The 23,558-nt window shown below is 47.2% G+C and overlaps 7 protein-coding genes across 7 annotated transcripts, besides 1 other annotated feature; 4 read left to right on the top strand and 3 right to left on the bottom strand.

Moving 5' to 3' along the window:
* Positions 1–969: 969 nt before the first annotated feature.
* UA08_08695 (hypothetical protein) lies at positions 970–1,593 on the bottom strand (the record flags this gene model as incomplete). The annotated part of the gene is made up of 2 exons (XM_020263588.1): positions 970–1,432; positions 1,529–1,593. 2 exons carry the CDS (start codon positions 1,591–1,593, stop codon positions 970–972), a joined length of 528 nt encoding a protein of 175 aa, XP_020116139.1.
* A 590-nt stretch (positions 1,594–2,183) lies between these two features.
* Positions 2,184–5,098, bottom strand: UA08_08694 (hypothetical protein; the record flags this gene model as incomplete). The annotated part of the gene is made up of 4 exons (XM_020263586.1): positions 2,184–2,589; positions 2,656–4,737; positions 4,803–4,978; positions 5,081–5,098. 4 exons carry the CDS (start codon positions 5,096–5,098, stop codon positions 2,184–2,186), a joined length of 2,682 nt encoding a protein of 893 aa, XP_020116136.1.
* Positions 5,099–6,688: 1,590 nt separating this feature from the next.
* Positions 6,689–8,100, top strand: UA08_08693 (hypothetical protein; the record flags this gene model as incomplete). The annotated part of the gene is made up of 2 exons (XM_020263585.1): positions 6,689–6,855; positions 6,960–8,100. The coding sequence occupies 2 exons, from the start codon at positions 6,689–6,691 to the stop codon at positions 8,098–8,100; spliced, it is 1,308 nt and encodes a 435-aa protein (XP_020116137.1).
* A 641-nt stretch (positions 8,101–8,741) lies between these two features.
* UA08_08692 (DNA-directed RNA polymerases I, II, and III subunit RPABC1) lies at positions 8,742–9,603 on the bottom strand (the record flags this gene model as incomplete). Its single annotated transcript, XM_020263584.1, has 3 exons — positions 8,742–9,270; positions 9,332–9,414; positions 9,505–9,603. The coding sequence occupies 3 exons, from the start codon at positions 9,601–9,603 to the stop codon at positions 8,742–8,744; spliced, it is 711 nt and encodes a 236-aa protein (XP_020116142.1).
* A 698-nt stretch (positions 9,604–10,301) lies between these two features.
* UA08_08691 (hypothetical protein) lies at positions 10,302–11,948 on the top strand (the record flags this gene model as incomplete). Its single annotated transcript, XM_020263583.1, has 3 exons — positions 10,302–10,430; positions 10,492–11,676; positions 11,748–11,948. 3 exons carry the CDS (start codon positions 10,302–10,304, stop codon positions 11,946–11,948), a joined length of 1,515 nt encoding a protein of 504 aa, XP_020116143.1.
* A 2,591-nt stretch (positions 11,949–14,539) lies between these two features.
* UA08_08690 (hypothetical protein) lies at positions 14,540–15,646 on the top strand (the record flags this gene model as incomplete). Its single annotated transcript, XM_020263582.1, has 1 exon — positions 14,540–15,646. The coding sequence occupies one exon, from the start codon at positions 14,540–14,542 to the stop codon at positions 15,644–15,646; it is 1,107 nt and encodes a 368-aa protein (XP_020116140.1).
* A 1,726-nt stretch (positions 15,647–17,372) lies between these two features.
* On the top strand, positions 17,373–20,895 carry UA08_08689 (putative beta-galactosidase A; the record flags this gene model as incomplete). The annotated part of the gene is made up of 9 exons (XM_020263581.1): positions 17,373–17,510; positions 17,578–17,654; positions 17,711–18,013; positions 18,075–18,338; positions 18,403–18,418; positions 18,477–18,572; positions 18,633–18,767; positions 18,829–19,504; positions 19,571–20,895. 9 exons carry the CDS (start codon positions 17,373–17,375, stop codon positions 20,893–20,895), a joined length of 3,030 nt encoding a protein of 1,009 aa, XP_020116141.1.
* Positions 20,896–21,170: 275 nt separating this feature from the next.
* Positions 21,171–23,055: a repeat region (Identified by RepeatMasker using a combination of RepBase library and repeat library created with RepeatScout).
* The last annotated feature ends 503 nt before the right edge of the window (positions 23,056–23,558 follow it).

Genomic DNA, 23,558 nt, shown 5'->3' with positions numbered 1-23,558 from the left:
CGGATTCCAAGCATATCCCTAGAACGTGGATTAAGGGCAAAAAATACGCACAACAATACTATTATTCCTGGGGTTTGTTCCACGGAGTACGCTCGGTCAACCGGGTTAGTGCTCTTTGATCCGGCCAAGGACTCAGCCCGAAAAGATGGGACAGTAGCAGCAGGATGGGCACATTTCCTGCAAGTATGGATAATGATGTTACCCACGATAGCTAGTTACTACTAATAGATAGTCCCGTGTCTTAAGATAACTCGGTACTCGATCTTGGCTGCTGCGCCTGGCCCGACCTAGAGACTTCCTCCGCTCGAGTTTAAAGACGTATTATAAAGCGCCACTCCGTAACTCGCACATGTGCTATGATAACTAGAGGAAACTTGCCCAAACACCCCTGTCAGCACTCGGCTTCACTGCCCTATCAGTGCCTAGCTTCTTCCCCCCCCTCCGGGGCTGTAAACATTTTAGTCTTGCAGGAACGTTGACTCGCATGGCGGACCAGACCGCCCCTTGGGACATGGATAGGAAGGATTTCAGCCGCACCCCGGCTACTTATATGTCGTACAGATCGTCTGGATACGGTGTGTCTCTTGTGTTTTCTTTTTGCATTGCCATGCTTTCTTTTGTAAGCGTGCACCGCACTGGAATTTAAGCGGTTGTGAAGCGGTGTTTAATCCCACGTATGAAGATTCACGATGTGTATGCTGAAACAACAGAGTTTTACTAATACAATAATTTTTATTTTGACTGGAAGCGAAATATTGGCAAAGAAAGAAATAACAAGGGAAATAAGAACGAAAAATAAGACAGGTGCGGGACAGACACGGGAAACCGTGACCTGCGGAACCCTAATTCAATGCGAAAACAACCTGGCCAAGCCCTAACGCAGATGACCATATTCCGTCAAGTCCATTCCTGATTAATCTGTATGCTAAAACGCATGCATGCAATACTAAAAATGAACATCGGCCTTTTCTATTTCTTTTCGTCCCGCGAGAAATACGGGGGTGGTGCATCTGCCCGCTGTCCTTCGGACGAGGGCTCCCTGGGTGCTTCTCTAGGCCAAGAGTTAGGACCACCAGAAGCAGGATATGGAGATTGACGCTGAGGAGGTGGAGATTGGTATTCAGAAGAGTAATTAGGATTGTATCCGTAATTCTGGTCCCATTGTGGTTGCTTTTGCTTTTGCTGTTGCTGTTGTGGTGGCAGTGGTACTTGTCTCGCGGAGTTGCTGTGACCAGGGCCATACTCCTGTGGTGGTGACGGTCCATCTCTGTAATATTGGCTAGGTGGTGGACCGTATTCCACCGGTCCTTGCGGTGGTTGCTGGTAGTATTGTTGATATCGAGGAGGGATATAACCGTAGCCAAGTCTATCGAATCTGTCGAACCTACCGTATCGATTATATCGATCATACGGAGTATACCGACCGTCATAACTGTAGCAGTAGTACGTATGTCAGAATGGAAATTGCAAGACATAATATAGACATGTATATATGCTGTAGAGGCAGAGGATGACTTGGGAGACTTACTTTGGTCCAGCACCAGTGTTATTGCTTAGCGCACCGACCACAAGAGCAGTTCTGATGAGACCCATGATGAATATTCACTCTAGGTGGTATGTATATAAAACGACGTGAGAAGCCGATTGGCTAGGCCCGGAATAGTTTAGAGAATGAGTATAGGAAGAAAGATTGTTGGAAGAGTACTGCTTGAATGGGAAACAGAAAGAACAATCAGACCCAGCGGTCTTTCAAAGCCATATTTATACCTGAATTTCTACTCTGTTATCATTTAGAGCAACATGTTGAAACAACTACACAGTGTTGTTGATCGCCCGTAGTGGATAAGATGCCAATTACTAATTACGCGTGTTTGCTGTTGGGTCCGCGTATTAGTTAATCCCGTATAAGAAACCAATGAACATCGTTTGAGCCTTGAGGGACTTGTACGTTGGAAGCTAGAGATAGCTTAGCTTGGCCAACTTTGATATCGGCCCTCATTTACGTAGAGTTTCAGCCTTCCACATACGCGGAAGATCCGTTCTTTATGAGAAAGTCATTGCTGGCTAGTTACTCTCTGGGTCCAATCAACCATTGTACCATGATGATACAAACTTTCAGATAACCACACGATGTATTTTGTAGCTGCAAGTTACTCCGTATCTCCCAGATCGATGCCACGTGGCTATACAGTCGTATTGAACCTGTCTTCTTCATCCCCATCACGTTGATAAGTCTCCCGTTTGGCCATGAGATCTTCCTGCTCTTCCCCGCGCACAATGTCTTCCGTTTTGATGTATTCCTCTTCTGTCTTTCCAACCGGGGGTGGAATATCTTTTACGATCTCGGCATAAGCTATTTCGGGCTCCGCTGCACTAGGCTCGAGATCAGATCTCGAAACTGGTTCGTCTTCTTCGCCTACTGTAGGCGTGGTGACACTCTCATCTCCTCCTGCAGCTTTCTTGGATGGAGGATGTCTGACAGGTGTGTCGTCATTGAAGAGTCGGAGAAGTAGTGCGCGCCGATCTTCTTTCGAAAGCATAAGGTTGAGAGAGTACATTGATCGCCAAAGAGGGAGCACCATCCGTTCTCTGTAGCGAATGTTAGCTAGGCTATAAGATTGGATTACCTCCTGCCAAATACATCGCTTTACTTACGGAAGTCCTTCCTCAGTTTCACTTGGCTCAACCCTCAATATACAACACCCAAGCTCCATATCTTTTGTTTGTTCTCCCACTTCTCCCAGATGCTCATAGGTATGTTTGTCGAGTTTTGGGAAGAGGTCAATGAGTAGTCGCCGTAATGTCTCTTTCTTATGTAATGTCACTGTTCGCTGAGGCCCAAGCCAGCGCTCGAGCAATTGCAACCCATCGGTCTGGATGCGCCATGGACATTGGTTAGATCGCTGAGCATCCTGTTTCACAAACATTTTCACACCAGCGTGCACAAATTTAAGGCCTCGTCCCTCATTTTGCGTCAAGATGTCCCGCACCAGTGCACTGCTGTAGTAGACTGTCTTGGTCAGACTACCCGACGCATTTCTCACCAGGAACCGGTCCCGTGGAAACCGACTTGGAATATGATAGAATTCGAATATCTTTTCAATTTCATCTTGCTTGCCATCAATATATTTGAAGGGTTCTTCAATCGGCTGTCCGGGTTTCCTTTTTGTCGGTGCCGGGACCTCTGTTTTAGATTGTGTAGGCTCTTCTACTTTTGGATAGTCAGTAGTATCTTCCGTGCCCTCCACCAGGGATGGGGGAGGGAAATGGACAGGTCGGTCGCCGATAGCAGCATCGGTGCCATCATCAAGCCTCGTACGTTTTGTTGGAAGCTGTTCTTCGAGAACGGACCTCGCTCGTTTGGAAGGGGAAGAGGGTACATCCAAAGTTGTTTTGTATGGAGGTTGATGGGATGATTGAGCGACGGTCGCATCTTTGCCATCTGTTCCCTCGCTAGGTGGTACTATATCGTCGAGGGCCTCAATCTTCTGGATGGGATCACCGTTACCATCGCGAGTTTTCTGCTCCAACTCTTCCACTACCGCAGCAACGGATGCTTTCGGTATCACTTTCGAACTGTCCTCTTTAAGGGCTCTGATCTCGCCCTTTTTCTCTAAGACGGTAATAAAGAAACCACCCGTATCTTGTAAATGGGGATAAACACGCATGCAACGTTCGAGGTGCACTTCCTCCGTAGGTGGGAACATGGTCCCCGCTAATCGACCAAGTCCACTAATGCCGGATTTTTGCCTATGTTCGTCGACTTCCTGCCAGCTATTCCAGACGCGAGAATCGCGATCCAGGACTTTCCAGCTGCGTAGCCCATTAACTCTCTTCAAATCAGGCAGCTCCTTGCTGCAGTCTATGATTTCGACATGAGCTGATCCACCACAGCGGTCGATAGCTCCAGCAACGACAGCTTCGTTTTCAATTGGGTTCATGCTACAGGTGGAGTATACAACGCGACCTCCGACTTTGAGCATCTGGAGAGCCCGGACAAGAATGCGCACTTGAGTAGCGTGTAGGCCTAATGCGTTTCCAGGCGTCCAGTCGTTCCAAATACTGGGGTTTTTCCTTGTCGTTCCGTCTCCGGAACAAGGAACATCCGTCAGGATGCGGTCAAATTTAAGATAGACATTACCCTTTCCGCTTCCAGAGTGTAATCTTACAGATGGAAAAAAAGTCGCATCGTGGTTCGTAACAATCAAGTTAGGAGAGTTCAATCGTTTCATCTGATGGATTAACAAATGCGCTCGCTTATAATCGCTATCGTTGGCGATGAGAAGACCAGTAGTTCGACCGTCATCTCTCAATCCTTCGGGGTAATTTGATGCGTCGAATGTGCCTTCTCGGATCTCAGCAGTTGCCTTTGCGATGCTGTCTTCTTCGCCGGCGTGCAGCATCTCCATCAACTGTGTGGATTTGCTTCCGGGCGCGGCGCACATATCAAGCACGGTCATTCCGGGCCGAACGTCAAGAAATAAAGGCGGAATCATGCTCACGACTTCCTGGCGCGTGATATTGCCTACATCTGCCTCGGAGACAAGGAATTTCTGGAAGGACGAAAACGGGGGAAAGCGTCGGATAACATTTTTCGGAGTTGTCATGTACCATGCCAGTTGATCCGGGTACCAGGGGACGGGCTTTGGAGGTTCGACGACATTTCCCTCATAAGTGATGGACGTGATTTGGGGGATGTGGTGGTCGACAAGCGTCTTTTTAACCGCAATCGCATGGCTATTGTGAAGAATCATCGTTAATACCACACATAGAGGGCGTCTAGAAATCAGGGTATGACGTACCCTCGGGAGCCAGTAAAGCGGAAGCTGTTGGGAAGTTCTCTCTTCAATGCAGCCCAAAAGGCTTCTTGTTCCTCCTTGGGGATGATTCCAAAGTCATTGTAGTATGATTCGAGTTTCGTGTTCGCCTTTACTATGTCCTTCCAGTCCGCACGTTGGCGACTGCCTCTCTTCGCAACCTACGAAATAAGACGAGGTTAGTGGTGATTGCGAACTTGTGTCAGATGAAGGAAAGATGACTTGCTATTCTGTCATCCTTTCGCATGGGAGCGATGTCCTACCTTTTTGCCTTTACCCATCGCGAATTGGTGGCGAATGGCTCGTTGTGTTCGTCGCTGGCTGTCCCGCGATGAGATTTTGCTCTGCGAGAGCTAAAAAAGAGCTTGCTGCTTATCGATACGGAAATTAGTCGGGCCGACGGGGGATGCGTCTAGTCAGGTGACTAGGGTTAATATAATAGGAAAGATTGGCTACAACCCTTAGATATTGCTCTAAGCTTGTTATGCAGAAGTTAATTTTCGCGCTTACGAATAATAGAAAAGACTTATGGCCCCGAGTCTTTGGATTGTGAATGATATAATGTCCAGGTAGAAAGTAAAATACTAAGGGGAGCTTCTGGGCGGCCCGATCAATCCATTCACTCGACCAAGGAACAATCACAAAACAAAGCAAGCGTCTGCCTTTCCTCGTTTACGCCCGGTTTGTATAGTTACTAATATGGCATCATGACATTGATTCGCATGCCTCTTTGTCTGGTGAGTGCTCTGGTCTGCTCATAAAGCGAGGAGCCGCCGTGGCGGGCCTCACACGTGGTGGGCTGGGCTGATTGGCTGGAAGCGAATGCTGATACGGCCAAACCCACGGCCAGGGCGTCTAAAAGTAAATTACCCAAGTTTACCCCGAATTACGCTGATAAAATACACCGAGCCTTTAGAAAACGGTGCTCTAGCCTATCCGGGGGGACTTCTCGCCTTTTTTTACATATCTGGTACAGCCTTATACAAACACAGGCTGACATCTGCCAGCGCCATTTTTTTTTTCGGCCTTTTTCGCTCGCGTGAGGCGGTACTTTTGTTGTTGTCTCTCCCAAGTCAAGCAGAACGGCCAAACGGTCGGTTAAAATTATTCTCTAAACCATCGTAGCTGGTCGTCCTTGGTACATCCTACTTACTACGTCTGCTGTCCACCTCGTCTGGAGGACTCGAATTCTTTGTTTTCAAGTATAGACCGGAGTAATCGGTTGTTGGTTTCTTGGCTGGCTTTGAGCATGACTCGCTATCTGCTGATAAGTCTTTCGTGCCTCATCAAGTAGCGAAAGCCTAATCGTCCCTACGCGCCCAGGGACTTCTATGTTTCTATATTTTCTCTCGATCATCTCTTCACTTCTGAATTCGTTCTGTGCTATACAAACTAGACCTGTCGGCGTATATTTGCCGTCGTTGGGTTGGCGTTTTGTATATATATATACGTATACTGGCGATTGAGCAACCTAGACTCTTGCTTTCGCGCCTACCTAGGTACTGCTCACTACTAGGCCGACTTGGTGCCGATGGATTCAAGCCGTGCAGACTTCGTGAAACAACTATTGCAGAATCATCACAAAGTGCCTTGATAAGCCACCCCGGCTTTCACACGGCTGGCTAACACCAAGACCTACCTGTATCAGGTAGGAGAAGGGCGAGGCAATGCTAGAATCTGCATTGCGCTCCTTGCCCGTCGTCGTCAGGGGCATATATAACCCTGTCCCGCCAAACCCACGCACGGCATACGAGGATCATCCAACTCTACTGGTGTGCTGGTGGTGCACTTCCGTCTCTTTGGGCATAATTCTCATTCGACTCGTCGGCCGCTATAAGCGAGTGAAGCGACTCTTTACCGAAGACAAAGTTATGATGGCTGGCGTTGTCCCACTTGTTGCTAGGATGACTCTGGTCCACTTGGTTCTGACTTGGGGCACGAATAATGCGAAAACCGCTGCGCTGTCGGAATCTGATCTCCAAGATCGAGAAAGGGGGAGCCGGCTTGTCCTGGCAGCGAGAATATTCTATGCTATTTAGTGAGTCCTGTCATCTTGTAGTAACCCCTGCTAGTGTGTTGCATTATAGATGTATACGTACGGCGAGTACAGAACAAACATCTGACTGATAGCTCGTGCAACAGCATCTGGATGGCCAAATACACTGTCTGCGAGTTCCTGAAGCGCCTAACAGGCATGGTATGGACACGGGCTTTCCAGATAGCACTTCGAGCAGTTGAGTATTTTCTTGCCAGTACTCTCGCCGCGGTGATAATCGCGACACTTGTAGAATGCAAGCCATTCAACCACTACTGGCAGGTCGTTCCAGACCCCGGCCCGCAATGCAGACTGGGATATGCCAACCTGTTAACCATGGGAGTGTGTGACATTCTAACCGATATTTTCCTTGTGGTACTCCCCGTCTCGCTCTTTCTGGCATCAGCCATGTCGCTGAAACGGAAAATTCAGCTGGCTCTTCTCTTTGCCTCGTCACTCCTTCTGGTTGGTATCACGGGATACAGAGTGCCGGCGGTGATTGACCGAAATGGGCTGCAAAGCTTTCGGTCCCTACTCGCCTCTTTCGAGATCCTTGCCGCCACATCTGTCTCCAACTTTGTAGTCATTGGCTCTTTTCTCCGTGACCGCGGTATCAAGAAGGCCAAATACAAACGAGCAGAAGGATCGCTTTCGGCAATTGATAGCGTTGATACTACCTCGGTGAGACGAGCTACAATTACAAAACATCACTGGGGGAGTGATGCGGACCTTGCCAATGGCCTAGGTATCCGGCTCAACCCTGAGCTGTATGCGGTACAAAACTACATGATACGTCCTGCGCCCGTCGTGCACGGAGCCAATAAACCGGATAGTAAATGCGAGAGTGATTCGAGAAGCATGGACAGCTACACCATGACGAGTAGTAGTTTGGACGCAAACAACAAGACAACAGCACCGCCACCTCAATTTGTTGCTATCAACAAGCCAGCAATATCCAAGATTTCACCGCGAAGTGTGTCATTATATGACGTGGGCGGTCTATTGAGCGAGTCTACACTGCCGTTGCATCAATCTGTCGAGAGCATCAGCATTTCACCACAGGAAACACAAACCTCTACTTGCCCTCAAATACCACCAATATACACACTTCCACCTGATAATGGGGAAGTGACCAGGCCCTTTCTTCAGGATGTGGGTGGCCTCATAATTCCACGACACGACGTATTTAACGCTGCTTCCACTATAAACCGATCCGAAGACAATGTCAACGGACATTGTGTCGATTAATGTTCTTACCTTAATCATATATGTACTTATTTGTGTCAGAAACCCCTTCACATTTTATGTTTTGAGAGTCATGGTTTGCATATGGTTAGCGACGGCGTTGGCGGATATACCCCTAGTCTCTTTCGTTTGTTGGGTATACCTGGGTCTTGAATCTATTGATATTGAATTATAATAACCCTGATTAGTATCTCGCAATTACAAATGCTTTCAAAGTACTTATGCAGCCGGTTCGCAACATTCATCTTGAGCTCAGCATTGATTTTTGATAGCTACCCACCTAGGTAATGGCACATAACGGTAAGAGACACTTGCATAATACATTAATAGGTACATTCGAATTGCTAATAATCTCAGTTTAGGTAGTCTCCTGAATCTGCTTTTTTTAAAACACTGATTTGCACATGCGCCGACACGCCGCCCTATAAAATGTGCTTTCTCTCACTCTCTCTTATTTTTTCTCCCTCTGCATGCCAATGGCTAGTATACTGACTAGTATTGCAGGGGGCTGGGTTTGGGCTTGTTATCAAATTGACCTCCAGAGATGCACAATGCAATGACTGCTCTTTTTTGCCTAACAAGCTTGTGTGGCATGGAATAGAAAAAAGAGGAATTGAGAAGGAAAGAAAGGAAAAGAAAAACACCTAAATAACCCAACGGTAACTAGCATATCGACCGGCTGTCTCACTTTTTCGAATAATTTTAACAACCTGGCCCCTTCGCAACCCGTGATAGCGCGAGACAGGATCAGAGACCTGGATACGAGGGAGCTGTGACTCCTTTAGACGATACCGTTCCAGCAATCGAGCCTTCTCTTCAGCACTCAACAATACATGTTTTGGCACGAGCTCGTGGTGTGTAATATTGACTAGTAGATCTGACTCTTGGAAATGTTCGCAGATATGGCCTATAGCGCTGCTCAAGAGGCGAACGGCCGATGGCGAGATGGCGGTTTGTGTGATGAAGATTCCGGAATGAAAGTTGCCCTCGTCAACTGTGTGATTAAATGCGCGCACTTGCTTTGCGCCCACGGCTGAGGTGTCTGGGCAGAATTGGACATATATTTGTCCGCAATCTGGCACGGGGTCGGGGTCTGAAGCGCGCTTTTTGAGCGGCGTGTATTTCGCTCTCATCGATTCCGAAGGGATGGCGGCTATTGTCATTTTGCTCCGGCTATGTATTCGAAGGCGTTAGACTTTACTGTCTTGTGAAGGAGGAGATGAAAAAGACATACTCAGGCCCGCCCAACGAATCCGTATATTTGCTCCTAAAATCATCGTAGGTTATGTTCAATTCTTCGTCAGACATTTCGTAGCCCTGTATTTTTTTTTAAAAGGCCGGTGCAACTGAGTTAGCAACATGTATTCACTGAGTCGACGGTAAAGAACAAGTCAGGTTCAAGCCCACCCTATCAGCAAGCATCTCATGCACCGTTTTCCATATGCGCCATAATCTAGCCGTCTGTCGCTCAGACTCCTGGGAAGTCCGAGAAGTGTCTTCATCCATGGTAGACACTGTAGGCGCCTGTGTGGCGCACTGGAAATTGAAATGAGGTTCAAATGAGAGCGAAGAGACAGAAAACTAAAAGACCGAGAAATCTTTTTTCTTCTCTTTCCGTCGCGGTAGCTCTGAAGACAGCGCTCCAGAAGGTGGATGGAAGGTCGAACAGCAGCAAGTGGCCCCGTCAGCTGCGTGTGTTGCGAAAAAGCACCAAGAGATTGTCCTCTGCCTCTCTCCCTCTCTCTCTCTCTCTTGGGTCTGGCTCTTTTTTTGCAGCAGGAGGAACAAAGTCGGAGCGCGCGATAGATTTCCCTAAGCGGGCGCTAAAATCGGTTCTTAGACGCGGGCTGGCGGCTTGGCGGGCAGGCGCCGATTGGCCAGCGGGCGACCAGGCTAGAACCGAAGCGAAGGGGACGGAGAAAAATAATAACGGCGATTCATCTGGCTGTCTGTCCTCTGTGCTGTGCTCGACTCAATTGCCCTCCTCGGTGGTGTGCGAACTTCCTCGTGGGATATTCTCCTTCAACTTGCGCATCTTTGATTCTCTCCGGCCGGTAAGTCCTTGACAAGCTCACCCACAGAGCTCCCTGCTCACACGACCGATCTCGGTTCTACGATATTCGTGATCTGTCTTCTTCGTATCTGTGACCCGCCACCGGCATTCGTTTACTGACATTCCTGCCCAAGGTCGGCGTTTTGAAAACATGGCTGCTACTGCCGCAGATGTCCCTGCCGCCGAGCAGAAGACTCGGCCTACAAAGCCTGATGAGGGGGCTTACAAGGCCAACCTAGCCGCGGCCGAAAAGGAGCACGCTACCGCTCAGGAGAAATTGGTTCGCTCATGCCTTAGTTATCCTAAAATACATCATCACTAATTGTTCAATTGCAATCTAGAACCAAATCAAGGCCAAGATCGAAAGCGCAAAGCCCAACAACCAGGACTCGCCTGCTGCTAAGAGGCAGAAGGAGCTGCGTGCCGAGCTAGCTTCTATCCGCCAGAAACAACAGGGTTTCAAATCCGCTCGCGCAGGCACTCAGGAGAAGCTAAATGCCCTGGATTCTACCCTCAAGGCCCGTGTGGCTGAGCAAAACAGCTCTCGTGGCAAGATTGCCTTCAAGAACGTCGAGGAAATTGACAAGGAAATCTCTCGCTTGGAGAAACAGGTCGATTCTGGCAGTATGCGCCTGGTGGACGAGAAGAAGGCCCTTTCGGATATTTCCAGTCTCCGCAAGCAGCGCAAGAACTTTGCTGGTTTAGATGACGGCCAAAAGACCATTGATGCTTTGAAAAAGCAGATTGGCGAGCTGAAGAAAACACTCGACAACCCAGAAGCCCGTGCTCTGAGTGACAAATACAATGCGATCCAACAGGAGCTTGACACCATCAAAGCCGAACAGGATTCCGCCTACAAGAACCTCAATTCATTGCGAGACGAACGTACCAAGCTGCAGCAAGACCAGCAAGCGAAATTCACCGCCATTCGCGAGATCAAGGACACCTATTATAAGCAGCGCAAGGCGTACAAAGAACATGAGGATGAAGTGTGGCGAATTCGCCGGGAGCGCCAGAAGGCCGAGCGTGAGGCTTTCGAACGGGAGAAGAAGAAGAAGATCGCCGACAGGAAGCTCGAGGAGGCTTCGCAACTGGCCTACACTGACGAAATCTTGACAGCACAGGGTCTTATCCGTCACTTTGACCCGTCTTACGATTTCTCAACCTTGGGCCTTGATGATAACAAGAAGGTTACAGGCAGTGCTTTCCGTGCTGAGATTGGACGTACCGTCGATGACTCGAACATCAAGGGCGTGAAGATACTCAAGAAGGACGACCGTGATGATGACTACTTTGTTGGCACCGGGGGAAAGAAGGGCAAGAAGGGCAAGAAAGGCGCCAATGCTTCACCCGCTCCTTCCACTCCATCTGAAGGCAAGTTTAACCTTAGCTTTGGCGTGATCGAAGACTTTGCCAAGGTCAAGGTCGACCAGCCCATGAGCCAGGCCGATGTTCCAGCTGTTATCGAGAAATTAGCTGCCAAGATCACCGAGTGGAAGAAAAACCAGGCAGCCAAGACTCAAGAGGTATGTCAAAGCTTATCCTATGCTCCTTTAACCTATTCTTTCAGAAAGAACGATCGCTGATACCCTAGCAGAACATAAAGAAAGCCCAAGAAGAGATTGACCGCCTAGACGAAGAGGCCCAGCGCGCTACCGACAGCGGCAAGAAGGTCTCCCAGACGAATGCCGGGGTCAACGGCCATGTTTCAGCCGACGCAGAAGCCAAGCAGGAGAAAGATGGTGCTGAAGATGCGGCTGAGGAGCTCCAGAAGGCTACCATCGAAGACAAAGAGTAAGAAGTCTCGCAAGGCCGTCGATCTGACCTGTTGAATAAATAAAAAATACACATTTTTCGGCAACTTTGCTCTTGCGCGCCGATGTAACTGCATAGCTGCCATTACGGAAAAGGCGTGTTTTGCATATTACTGTTTCAGAATAGCCACCGAACGCCCCAGTATATCTGAGCGCTTTTGTTCTTCTCGTTATTTCTTTTGTATCTTGTCATTTGACTGCATCTCATCCCATCTCAACTCAAAACGTCTTGTGCCTTGCCCTTACTTATGCTGTTTATTCTCCGCCTTTCTTCTTTGGTTAAATTTTTTGATGAGGCCATGTGGCCGTGCCTTTTCCCGCGAAAAGTACTCCAACTTTTGATTGTTGGCTTTCTTTTCATGTCTATGTTTCTCTTTCTAATTTATTTTTACTGCCTTTTTTTGCCATGTGGCGTGGACTGCTGAAGCAGTACACAACTGCTCAGGTCATAACTTTATCTCTTTCATGTAATTTTGGTTTCCTCTCTTCCTTTCATTGGTCTATCATATATGAATAGCATCATGCTGAAATGAAAATCAAAAAGACATACAAATTTAAACAAAGGGTTTTTGCTCCACTTGAAATTATGCCGAGAGTCAGATAAAACCATGATCGTGCTTGCTAGAATAGGACGTTGCTGGGATAACCCAGTGTGGATAGGGTTAATGCAATCACGGGACCGGAAGATGACGTCTCTGACCATCGTCAGTCACTCACATGGATATTTTTTACAGGTCAGCTCAGCATAGGCTCGGTGAACCCATGATTTGTGCAAAACGAGGTGGACGTCTACCTAAAGCCGCTTAGAGTCAATGCTGCAAGGGTCAGTTTTTTCCTAATTAGGCAAGTTCCATTCGGACATTGCTATCAATGGCTGTGCAGTATTGCTTAATTTACCCCGAAACACAATCATCATATGCAACGAGCCAAGTCGCAATATTTCGGAGGCCTCCTAAGAGGCTTTGTTGACGAACACGCTGCATCTAACTAGTATGTGGAATAGGCATGCATGCATGCGACCGGGGTCTAATCCCTGCCAGACCTTGAGTGCCAGCTTCCGGTCGCCACGTTTGGTTTTATTTCTCCAAGCATGTATAATATACCATGGCATTTCCCAGTTTTATGTTATCAGTGAATACAGGGTACGTAAATCCTCGCTCTAAGCTTGCCAGGGTATTTATGAGTCCCTCGACTCCGTACGGCTACGCCAAAGGTCCATGCACAACAGCGGGTCTATGCTCGTACTTTCTCTGCATTGCTTTTATTGGAGCAATTGGCTCAGTCAGAGGTCATGCGTCCATAGGCTGCACTCTGTCTCTTCTGGTTTTCTTTGTTCTGTGCTCATCTGCCTCAGCGCTCGGCTAAGTGTTCCTACATTCGATAGATGAATACTCTAAGGTATAACTACGAACCAGAAATTCTGCGCTTCATTTCCTCTTTACAAAAAGACCATACTTCAAACGACTACGGAGTATTTACTATTTAGTACTTAGTAAAAGATGGATCGCTTCCACACGTTCCCAACGTGCAATCAATCACCACCCAGCATCCATCTGTTGATCCGTGCTGTTACACCTACACCCAAACTTGGGCATCTGGCATTTGCGCTCCGTGCTTTAAGCGTCCATCATATGCAGCAGAAATATTATTAGGTTGCTTCTGAGTAAAGCCAATCCCGCTCTTGGATCAGCCTCTAATCTAGTAATCCTCCCGTTGAGCCGTGCGGGAACTACATCCCGTCATTTTTCTAGCTCGTCAAGGGCTGGCTGAAAGCCCCAGGCTCAGAGTCACAGCAAGTGACACGAATACGGATTGGGTGGTGTGCTTAAGCTTTCCACCCTGAGCTTCAAAGACAATCCGGGCCTTCCATGGCAGCACTCATTCACAGAGCAAAAAGTCATCGGAAGCGAGCAAGATGCCCATGCATGGAAATCTTTGACCCCGGCAATCTAACTGGCCACGAGTGCCTCTGCACCTAGACTTCTGCATCATTTGAGACACCTCGCGAGCTAGACGGGGCTTTAATGTCTGAAGGACGGAGTAATTACTACCTTCCATTGTCTGTGGAGTCTTCATCTCGCCCTGGCCGGAGAGATCGTCATTAGCCCCGTCAAAGTTGCATGCCGAAAGATCAAACCAAGCATCTTGATTGGTGCAGAGCAATGTAGTTCGACTCTTCAAGGCGCGAGCGTGACTAGTTTATGGTTATCAATCAACTGATCTTAGTATAATACGGGGGTTTTCTTTGGGCTGGCCCGAGCATAGTAAAAGTACTCCATACAGAAATTATCACACATAATTAACGCTAAGGAGATGTTGGTCCTGTGCCGCTTGCTGGCTCATTTAGCATGCACAGTGGCTGACTAGCTAGCAGCTAGGTGACAGCTCTTTTCATTTCCTCTTTGACGCGACTTGGACTCGTGTGTATTTTGACTTTTGAGCCTCTCACTGATCTTTGCGTGTTTCTTTGATACCTTTTAATTCCTTCACCACTTTATCCTCTCTGTGTATGGAATCTCATCCACCGGTCTTTCGCTTCCCATTTCTACGACGGGCTTCGTCTTCAGTACGCGCCATGAGTCGTCTCTTCTCGTTTGACCGAGAAGAGAAAGGCTTTCCTCCAGAGGGCGACCATGTCTCCCACATCCCCCCTGTGCAACCTTTCTCTGGTTCAGGTTCAGCTCATTATGACCAACCCCAACAGCCACCGCCCTCGTTGCCTATGGACGAGCGAGATCGAATCAGTCAGCTATACCATGTTCAACCACATAACCTTGTTCCGGCAAACAACAAACTCCTCGTCTTCCGCTCATTGACTGGTATAGACCAGGTTCCTGTCCTCTCCAAAGATGGATTCTTCTCTCCCAGAAACGCTCCCAATGTCGGCATCTACACGCGAGTTGTGCAGGCCGAGAAAGATGCTGCGTCTCGCTACCGACTCTTCAATACATTGATTAACACGTGTTTGGCTATTCAGATAGTGTTTTCGGCTGCACTGACAGCCATCGGCGCTGCGTCTGGTCCACATAGTGCAGTGACGGCGTTCGGCGCTATCAACACTATTGTGGCTGGGATTTTGACCTATCTAAGAGGGTCTGGACTTCCAAACAGGGAAAAGAACGTTGAAAAGGCATGGGGCCGGATACGCGAGTACATTGAACAGCGGGAACGTGAATTCTGTCTGGAGAATTGTATGTTGAGTGTTGAGGACGAAATCCATAACATCGAACGTATGTACGAGGAGGTCCGCACTCAGATGGAGGTCGGTGCTTCGGATTCTGGTGGTTCCAGAGGCTTGGAGAGACTTACGTCTCTAAGGCCGAGGGGCAACTTGTTCTCTGAGGCAAAGGGTATGGCTCATACGGGCCTTGAAACTGTGCGAGGCGCTATTTCCGGTCATGAGGCTCAGACCGAGCATCATTTTCGCGATGAGTTGCACAACATTGGAACCCGTTTCCGAAACGCCAGCAATCAGATTAGAGATACCGGTGACTATATCAGGGACACAACGGATGGTATTCGGCACACTGGAGAAGATCTACGGCAGACTGGTGAACGGATTCGACAGACGGGAGAAAACCTGCGAGACACAGAGGTGCATCTTTCAATGAATGTGCCACCTCTGTCGAAGCAAACCCAAACTGATCAGCTAAGCAGCACGCCAGAAAAACACTTGAACTAGCTTACTATTCAAGTCGATATTTAAAGACGATGAAACCACGGTCCCAATAATATCCATTAATTTCCGTGGCGAACATGTTCTAATTCGTGTATCAATTTACTGTACGCCCTTGTCCTCTATGTACCATTTATTGCTACAAGCCGGCTTGTGTTATCAGTTCTCTTTAACATGACGAATATTGTTATTGGTTCCAAAGATACTTCAAGCAGCGGATACCCTATCATCACGATCAGCTAGCAAGCACATCGCTTCGGAATAATCGTTTTCTTTCAGAATCTGATAGTACACTTACATAATACCAATAATTCGGCGAAATAGAGAGGACACAATAAGAATATTGCCCTTTTTCGGTGCAGTTTTATACTTATCTTTATGACTTCATACATCTGTACATACCTGCATCTTAGTGGAAGTTCAAAATAATAATCGCTTTGCCTCTGAAGATTGTTGAAAATAAATTGAAAGTGCTTTTGAGGTGACAACGGTGCTGTTCTTATAGCCAAAAGATGATCCCTAGTTCCTCAAAGTACACTACTACTTAGACAGCCTTTTTCCTTCTGCCTGCCGTTCTACCGGATACAACCCCTATTTTATTTTGACATGAGCCGCACGTGCACAGGATATGCATGAAAGTAATCTTAATATGCCTCCTGAAGATCACCCCTCCACCGCAAGTGCGGGGAAGGGTTGATATAGACAAAAGTTTTGGACGATATTATGCCCAGGAATAGAGGCAAAGTTGAAGAAGGCATATCGAACAATTTTACGAGATTGGTTCGATCTAACCTCAACTCTGATATATGAATTAAGCCTGCAAGGATGATGCTGTCTACAGAAGCTGCAACTCCTGACTATTCGGACTCTGTATGTCTATACAAAGGCGAGCCATGAAAAAGAAGTTTCCTTGGTATTGTTACACCGGGTCTTGTATTTTATCGGCCATGGCCACTTGTCTAGAACACAAGGAGTTCCGATGCGTGTATGATATTCTTCTTTTCATCTAGACATCGAGGCTAAAATGGTGTAATAAGGAGTGTTAACACATCCCAAAAAGCTGTAGTTGGCCAATGAATCGACAGGCATCGTTGAATTTGAATCGGCATTTCGGCAAATGATATGATTTTAGACAAATTCCTTGCTAGGCTTTATTTTGCGTTTGTGGGATTTTGCATTCGCCAGAGCTGCACAACCCCGCCAGATATTATTTCCTAATTAGGAAGGTATCGTGAAATTTCCCGATTTGGCTGCGGTAGGGGATTGCAGACGAACTCCGCCTTCCTCTTTTCTATTTATCCATGTCATGTCACTATAGCGAAGTACATAGACAAGAGCAACGCTATTAAATACGAAGTGAATTCGACATGCCTAGTTATGTAGGATTGCGGAGAAACATCCAGAAAGATTGATTGCATCTCGGGCTATGAGATACGCAACTGGCGGGACAGCTTCCCCCGAAAGTTAGTGCGCTACATATTCTGCGTAGGACTAATGCATGAGGAACATATCCCCCGCATTTGAGAAGCGTAGAAAAAAAAAATCCTCGCAGGGAGTCCCCATCTGCCTATCCTTGGGTGGGATCGGCATTTTTCCGAATGGCTTCTCGGTTAAATTCCGCAAAAAAAATTGTCGCAAGGGACCGGTGTAGACATGAAATAAATGCCTCTCTCCCACAGGAAACGGGTACTTCATCAAGGCAGTTCACAATTACCAAGATTGAAGAGCAAGCATGAAGCTTTTCTGGACGGCTGTAGCTCTGGCCGGCCTCTCACGGCAGGCCCTAAGTAGAGCTGTGTCGCGTAATGCTGGTCGATTCGGTGTAATTGAGCATCCTGACATTGAGCAAAGAGCGTTACTGCAGGATATTGTAAGCCATGATGTCTTTCTGTTTGCTATTCGGCTGATTTATACCTTCCCCGGACTGACGAATCTAGGTAACATGGAATAATCAATCGCTCTACATAAATGGGGAACCGCTGATGATTTTCTCCGGTGAATTTCACCCGTTCCGGTAGGACTGATTCTAGGATTCACTGAAAAAGATACCTTGCTAATCGAAATACTTAGTCTTCCGGTACCATCCCTCTACATCGATATTCTCCAAAAAGTCAAGGCTTTGGGCTTCAATACGGTCTCATTCTATGTCGATTGGGCCCTGGTTGAGGGCAAGCCCGGCTCTTATCGTGCAGACGGGATATTTGACTTACAACCTTTTTTTGATGCCGCATCGCAAGCTGGACTCTATCTGCTCGCCCGTCCGGGTCCCTATATCAATGCCGAGGCGTCTGGAGGAGGCTTCCCAGGTTGGTTGCAGAGAGTCAATGCAACCTTGCGCACCGCGCAGCCTGGCTATATGGATGCTACACAGGTGTACGTGCCTTTTCCTAGAAGGAGATTCTAAATAGTGGGCTCACATATTTTCTATCTTTAGCTATGCAAACAACACCGCCGCGCTTATTGCGAAGAACCAGATCACCAACGGCGGTCCGATCATTCTTTACCAACCAGAGAACGAGTACACTAGTTTCTCTGATGGATTCTCGTTTGACCCACAATACATGCAAGATATCATGGATTCTGCCAGAGCTGCCGGTATTGTTATACCATTTATTAACAACGATGCAGCAGCAGATGGACATGACGCGCCTGGATCTGGGGTTGGCGCTGTCGATATCTATGGGCACGATTCGTACCCGTAAGTTGATCTTTTCCAAACGGTGGCTAATTAGACTTTTGTGCCTGATTAATGTCTTGCAAAGACTAGGATTCGACTGCGTAAGCTTACCAAGTACCAAAACTGCTTTATATCGCCACTAATGCAAAAATACAATAGGCCGAGCCATCATCATGGCCATCCGGGGATCTACCAACTTGGTTCCGCGAAGTTCATCTGAAGCAAAGCCCCTCAACTCCCTATGCTATTGTTGAGGTGCGAGATTTAAACACAAAATGTTCCAAAAATAAGTCCCTTGTCCTAACTCTTTACTAGTTTCAAGGCGGTTCTTTCGACGCTTGGGCAGGGAGCGGGTTCGCGAACTGCGCCGCTTTGCTCGGTACAGAATTTGAAGATGTCTTCTATAAGAATAACTTGGCTGCTGGTGTGGCTATCATGAATTTGTACATGGTGAGAAATTCTTTCATAAATAGATGCGACCCCTGTATATATGTCTAATTGTCTCCCCCAGATATACGGCGGCACCAACTGGGGCAATCTGGGATATCCAAGTGGCTACACATCCTATGATTATGGTGCCGCTATCGCAGAGTCTCGCAACATCACTCGTGAGAAATATAGCGAGCTCAAATTGATCGGGAACTTCCTCAAAGTTTCACCATCTTATCTTGACACCGTTCCTGGCAATGCTTCGACCACGGAATACACCAACACATCGGACTTGACTGTTACACCCCTCATTGGTCAGAGCGCCGACTCATCCTTCTTCATAGTCAGGCATTCAGACTATAGTAGTCTCGATTCGACCAGCTATACGCTGCAAGTGCCAACTAGTGCTGGTGTTCTGACTTTGCCGCAGCTCGGTGGCTCTTTGACCCTAAATGGTCGCGACTCTAAGGTGCATATTACGGATTATGATGTTGCAGGCACAAATATCTTATATTCGACTGCCGAAGTCTTCACATGGAAAAACTTTTCCAGTTATAATGTACTCGCTCTCTATGGGGGACAAGAAGAACACCATGAATTGGCAATTTCTTCCTCTCGGAATGCGAAGGTTTCGATAATCGAGGGCTCACACACTGGAATATCAACTAAGTCAAAAGATGGTCAAGTTATTATCGCATGGGATGTGCCATCTACCCGCACTATCGTTAAAGTCGATAACCTTCTCGTCTTCTTGCTTGGTGAGTCTCTAGTGGAGCATATATGGCTAGTTATCATTGAAGATTTGACCGCTGACACCAGCATAGATCGCAATTCTGCGTATAAATACTGGGTTCCTCAAGTTGGTACATCAAATAACAGCGTCGGGTTCACCAGCCAGAAGACGGTGACTGACTCGATAATCGTTAATGCTGGCTACCTCGTGCGGCTTGCCTATCTACGAGGAAGCGACTTACACCTCTCGGCAGATTTTAATGCAACCACTGACGTGGAAGTAATCGGAGTGCCGGAGTCCGCTAAGGATCTGTATATAAACGGTGTCAAATATCATTATACCACCGACTCTAACGGATTTTGGAGGGCAACTGTGAAGTATAGCGCGCCAAAAATCAGCTTGCCAGACTTGTCAACATTGGAATGGAAGTATATAGACTCACTTCCAGAAATCCATCCAGCCTACGATGACAGTCCATGGATTCGTGCTGATCATGACTGGACCAACAACAGTGTCACTCCACTGCAGACTCCTGACTCACTTTACGGTGCCGACTACGGCTTTACGGCCGGTTATCTCCTATATCGTGGCCATTTTGAAGCCAATGGGAATGAAGAATTTCTCTCGATTGAAACTTCTGGTGGCGATGGGTTTGGAAGCAGCGTGTGGCTAGATGACACGTATTTGGGTTCATGGACAGGCAGCAGCGACGACGAGACTTACTCTTCCAATTACACCCTACCAGCCCTTGAATCCGGTTCTACGTATAACATTACAGTTCTCATTGACAATACTGGCCTGGATGAAGATGGCACAGTTGGTGCAGATGGAATGAAAGTCCCCAGAGGAATTCTCGACTATGAGCTATCTGGTCACAGCCAAAGCGATGTCTCATGGAAACTGACCGGCAACCTCGGCGGTGAGGACTATATAGATCTCACTCGCGGCCCACTGAACGAAGGAGGGCTCTACGCCGAGCGACAGGGATGGCATCAACCGTCTCCACCAAGCAGCAACTGGGGAGCATCGAGTCCTTTCGACGGTATCAGTCAGGCTGGAGTAGGCTTCTACTCGGCCTCATTCAAACTTGACCTTCCCGAAGGATATGATATTCCGCTGTACTTTGTGTTTGGCAACACCGGTAATAGTTCGTACCGAGTGCAGCTGTATGTCAATGGGTACCAGTTTGGGAAATATGTTCCGCAACTTGGGCCCCAGACGGAATTTCCTGTCCCACAAGGAATCTTAAACTATCAGGGTGAGAACTGGGTAGCAGTAACTCTATGGGCACAACAGAGCAGCGGTGCACAACTGGACAGCTTTGAGTTGATCAATCAAACGCCAGTGTTGACTGCATTGACAGGCATCGTATCGTCACCGCAGCCTGCATACACTCAGCGAGCCGGCGCATATTAGGTATCCAGTATGTAGGTAGTTGACATAGTTTCGTATTAAAGTATAGCAATTACTTGCTTTTCTCGTGCGTCGTTCGATTGGGGGCCTGTAGGAAGAAACTGTCTGTAGATGCAACGAAGCACTCTGATTGGTGGATGTATACCTACGTTATGGCTGATGTTTTCAAGGCAACCGGTCGACTTTGAAGGAGGTCAGAATCAAAAAGCAAGGCTCCTCATTCTATGTCTTTTGACAATTTTAACAAGTCTGCTACATTTTTACCTAGTTAACTAAACTAACGTAATCCACACCCGAGCGGATCACACCACCGAGCGGATCACTCAACTCCGAGCGCGTCAAATGAGTCAACTCTCTATATTCAACGCGCCAATATGCCACCAATTCCTAATAAAAATCAATCAAATTCTCAGGAACAAGAAGGACGAATCTTATTAGCTATATCCGATTTTAAAAATGGAAAATTATCATCAATTCGTCATGCAGCACGCACTTATAATGTGCCATATACAACTCTCTCGCGCCGCCTCAATGGTATCCCAATGAAAGCTGAGATACGTGCAAATGGGCATAAATTGACTCAATTTGAAGAGGAATCGCTTATTAAATGGATATTAGATCTAGATAAGCGAGGATTACCTCCCCGACCCTCTATGGTACGAGATATGGCCAATATTCTTCTTTCTCAACATGGAAATCAAACAGTTGGCGAGAACTGGGTTTATAACCTAGTCAAACGTCGCTCAGAGCTAAAAACACGATTTTCACGAAGATATAACTACGAGCGTGCTAAATGCGAAGATCCGAAGATAATTGAGGAATATTTTGATCGCGTACGAGAGGCTATAGCCAAGTATGGAATCCTATCGGAGGATATCTATAACTTTGATGAGACTGGCTTTGCAATGGGCCTCTGCGCGAGCGCAAAGGTTATTACTGGAAGCGATCGATATGGCCGTCCACATCTACTACAGCCTGGTAATCGAGAATGGGTAACTGCAATTGAGGCAGTCAACTCTACTGGCTGGGCCTTGCCCTCGTACGTGATCTTTAAAGCTACTAAATACTCCCAGGAAGGCTGGTTTGAGACCCTTCCAGATGATTGGAAGATCAATATTAGTGATAATGGGTGGACAACAGATCAGATTAGCATGGATTGGCTCATCAATCACTTTATTCCTCATACAAATGGCCGGATAATCGGACAATATCGAATGTTAATTCTCGATGGCCATGGAAGCCATTTAACTGCCGAATTTGATCGTACATGCACTGAGAATAAGATTATCCCAATCTGCATGCCTCCACATTCCTCGCATCTCTTACAGCCTCTCGATGTTAGCTGTTTTGCAGTTCTAAAGCGACAATATGGAAAGCTTGTTGAGCAGCGGATGAGACTCGGCTTTAATCATATTGATAAAATCGACTTTCTTACTGCTTTTCCAGAGGCCCGTACGATGGCATATAAAGCTGAGACTATTCGGAATGGCTTCAAAGCAACTGGATTAGTTCCATTGGATCCAGATCGAGTTTATAGTCAACTTACTATCCGATTAAAGACTCCAACACCACCTCCTAATCCACCTAGTGATTCTCAATCATCATGCTTACAGACACCTCAAAATCCACGCCAATTCAAACGCCAATTGAGTACGATTAAGCGACGAATCAGCCGGCGTACAAGGAGCCCCTCTGAAGTTATTGATGAAGCAATTAGTCGCATGTCAAAGGCGTACGAGACCAGTATTAACGAGCTTCTTATTATACGGAAGGAAGTTCACGATTTACGAGCTGCACATGAGAAAGAGAAGCGAAAGCGTACACGATCTAAAAAGCAGATATCTCATGAGCAAGGAATTACTAGAGAGGATGCTCAGGCACTTATAAATAGGCCAATTGAGGCATCTCAAGCTCCTACTACTGCTCCGGCCGAGCCTGAGCTTCCGGCCTCTCAACCACGTGTACGCCGTCAATTTCAATGTAGTGAGTGTGGAATTTTCGGGCATAGAAGGCCTCAATGCCCTAATCGTATTACTAATTAATTTTTTGTATATAATTATTATTTCGGGTTGAAAATTGAGGTTTAAAATCTATACAAGACGCTTTCTTGGAGCTGAGTGATCCGCTCGGTGGTGTGATCCGCTCGGGTGTGGATTACGTTATTCTTCTGCCTGGCATTTACATAAGCGGATTCTATTGGCCAGGGCGCCGCTCCGGAAGTGGCGCAGTGACTTCTCCATCTTTCCTCCACCTTCCCGAACTGTTCCTCTGTTCCTCCTCAATCCTTCTCGATAGCAAGGCCGCCAGAAGAGTCTGCTCAACGGATTCCTATATGCGGATTGCAGCCATTCAAACGCGGTATCCACTTGTGTGCGTCTGTTCTATCTTTGAGGTATTGCAGTTGCCTAGCTATAGGCTTTTTCGACGGTGGCTATGCTCTCTTCCCAGACTACGTCAGACCCTATGCTAATATCGGAATCACGGCATACTAGGATTCTTTTTATAATCGTGAATTTTCCGAGCAAGAACAAGCCTCTTTGCGCTTACGTATCCGGCGTTGCCGACGACATCCGACCGTGGTGTGACTTCTTGAATAAATATACCTTCTTGGGACACAACTGGACCCTCTCATCCTCTGCATTCCCTTTTGTAAGCATATAGTCACC

Source organism: Talaromyces atroroseus (genome assembly GCF_001907595.1).
Source record: "Talaromyces atroroseus strain IBT 11181 chromosome Unknown scaffold_15, whole genome shotgun sequence".
Classification (NCBI taxonomy): Eukaryota; Fungi; Ascomycota; class Eurotiomycetes; order Eurotiales; family Trichocomaceae; genus Talaromyces; species Talaromyces atroroseus.
The sequence above is the reverse complement of the archived record's forward strand: the minus strand, read 5'-3'. Positions and strand labels throughout refer to the sequence as shown.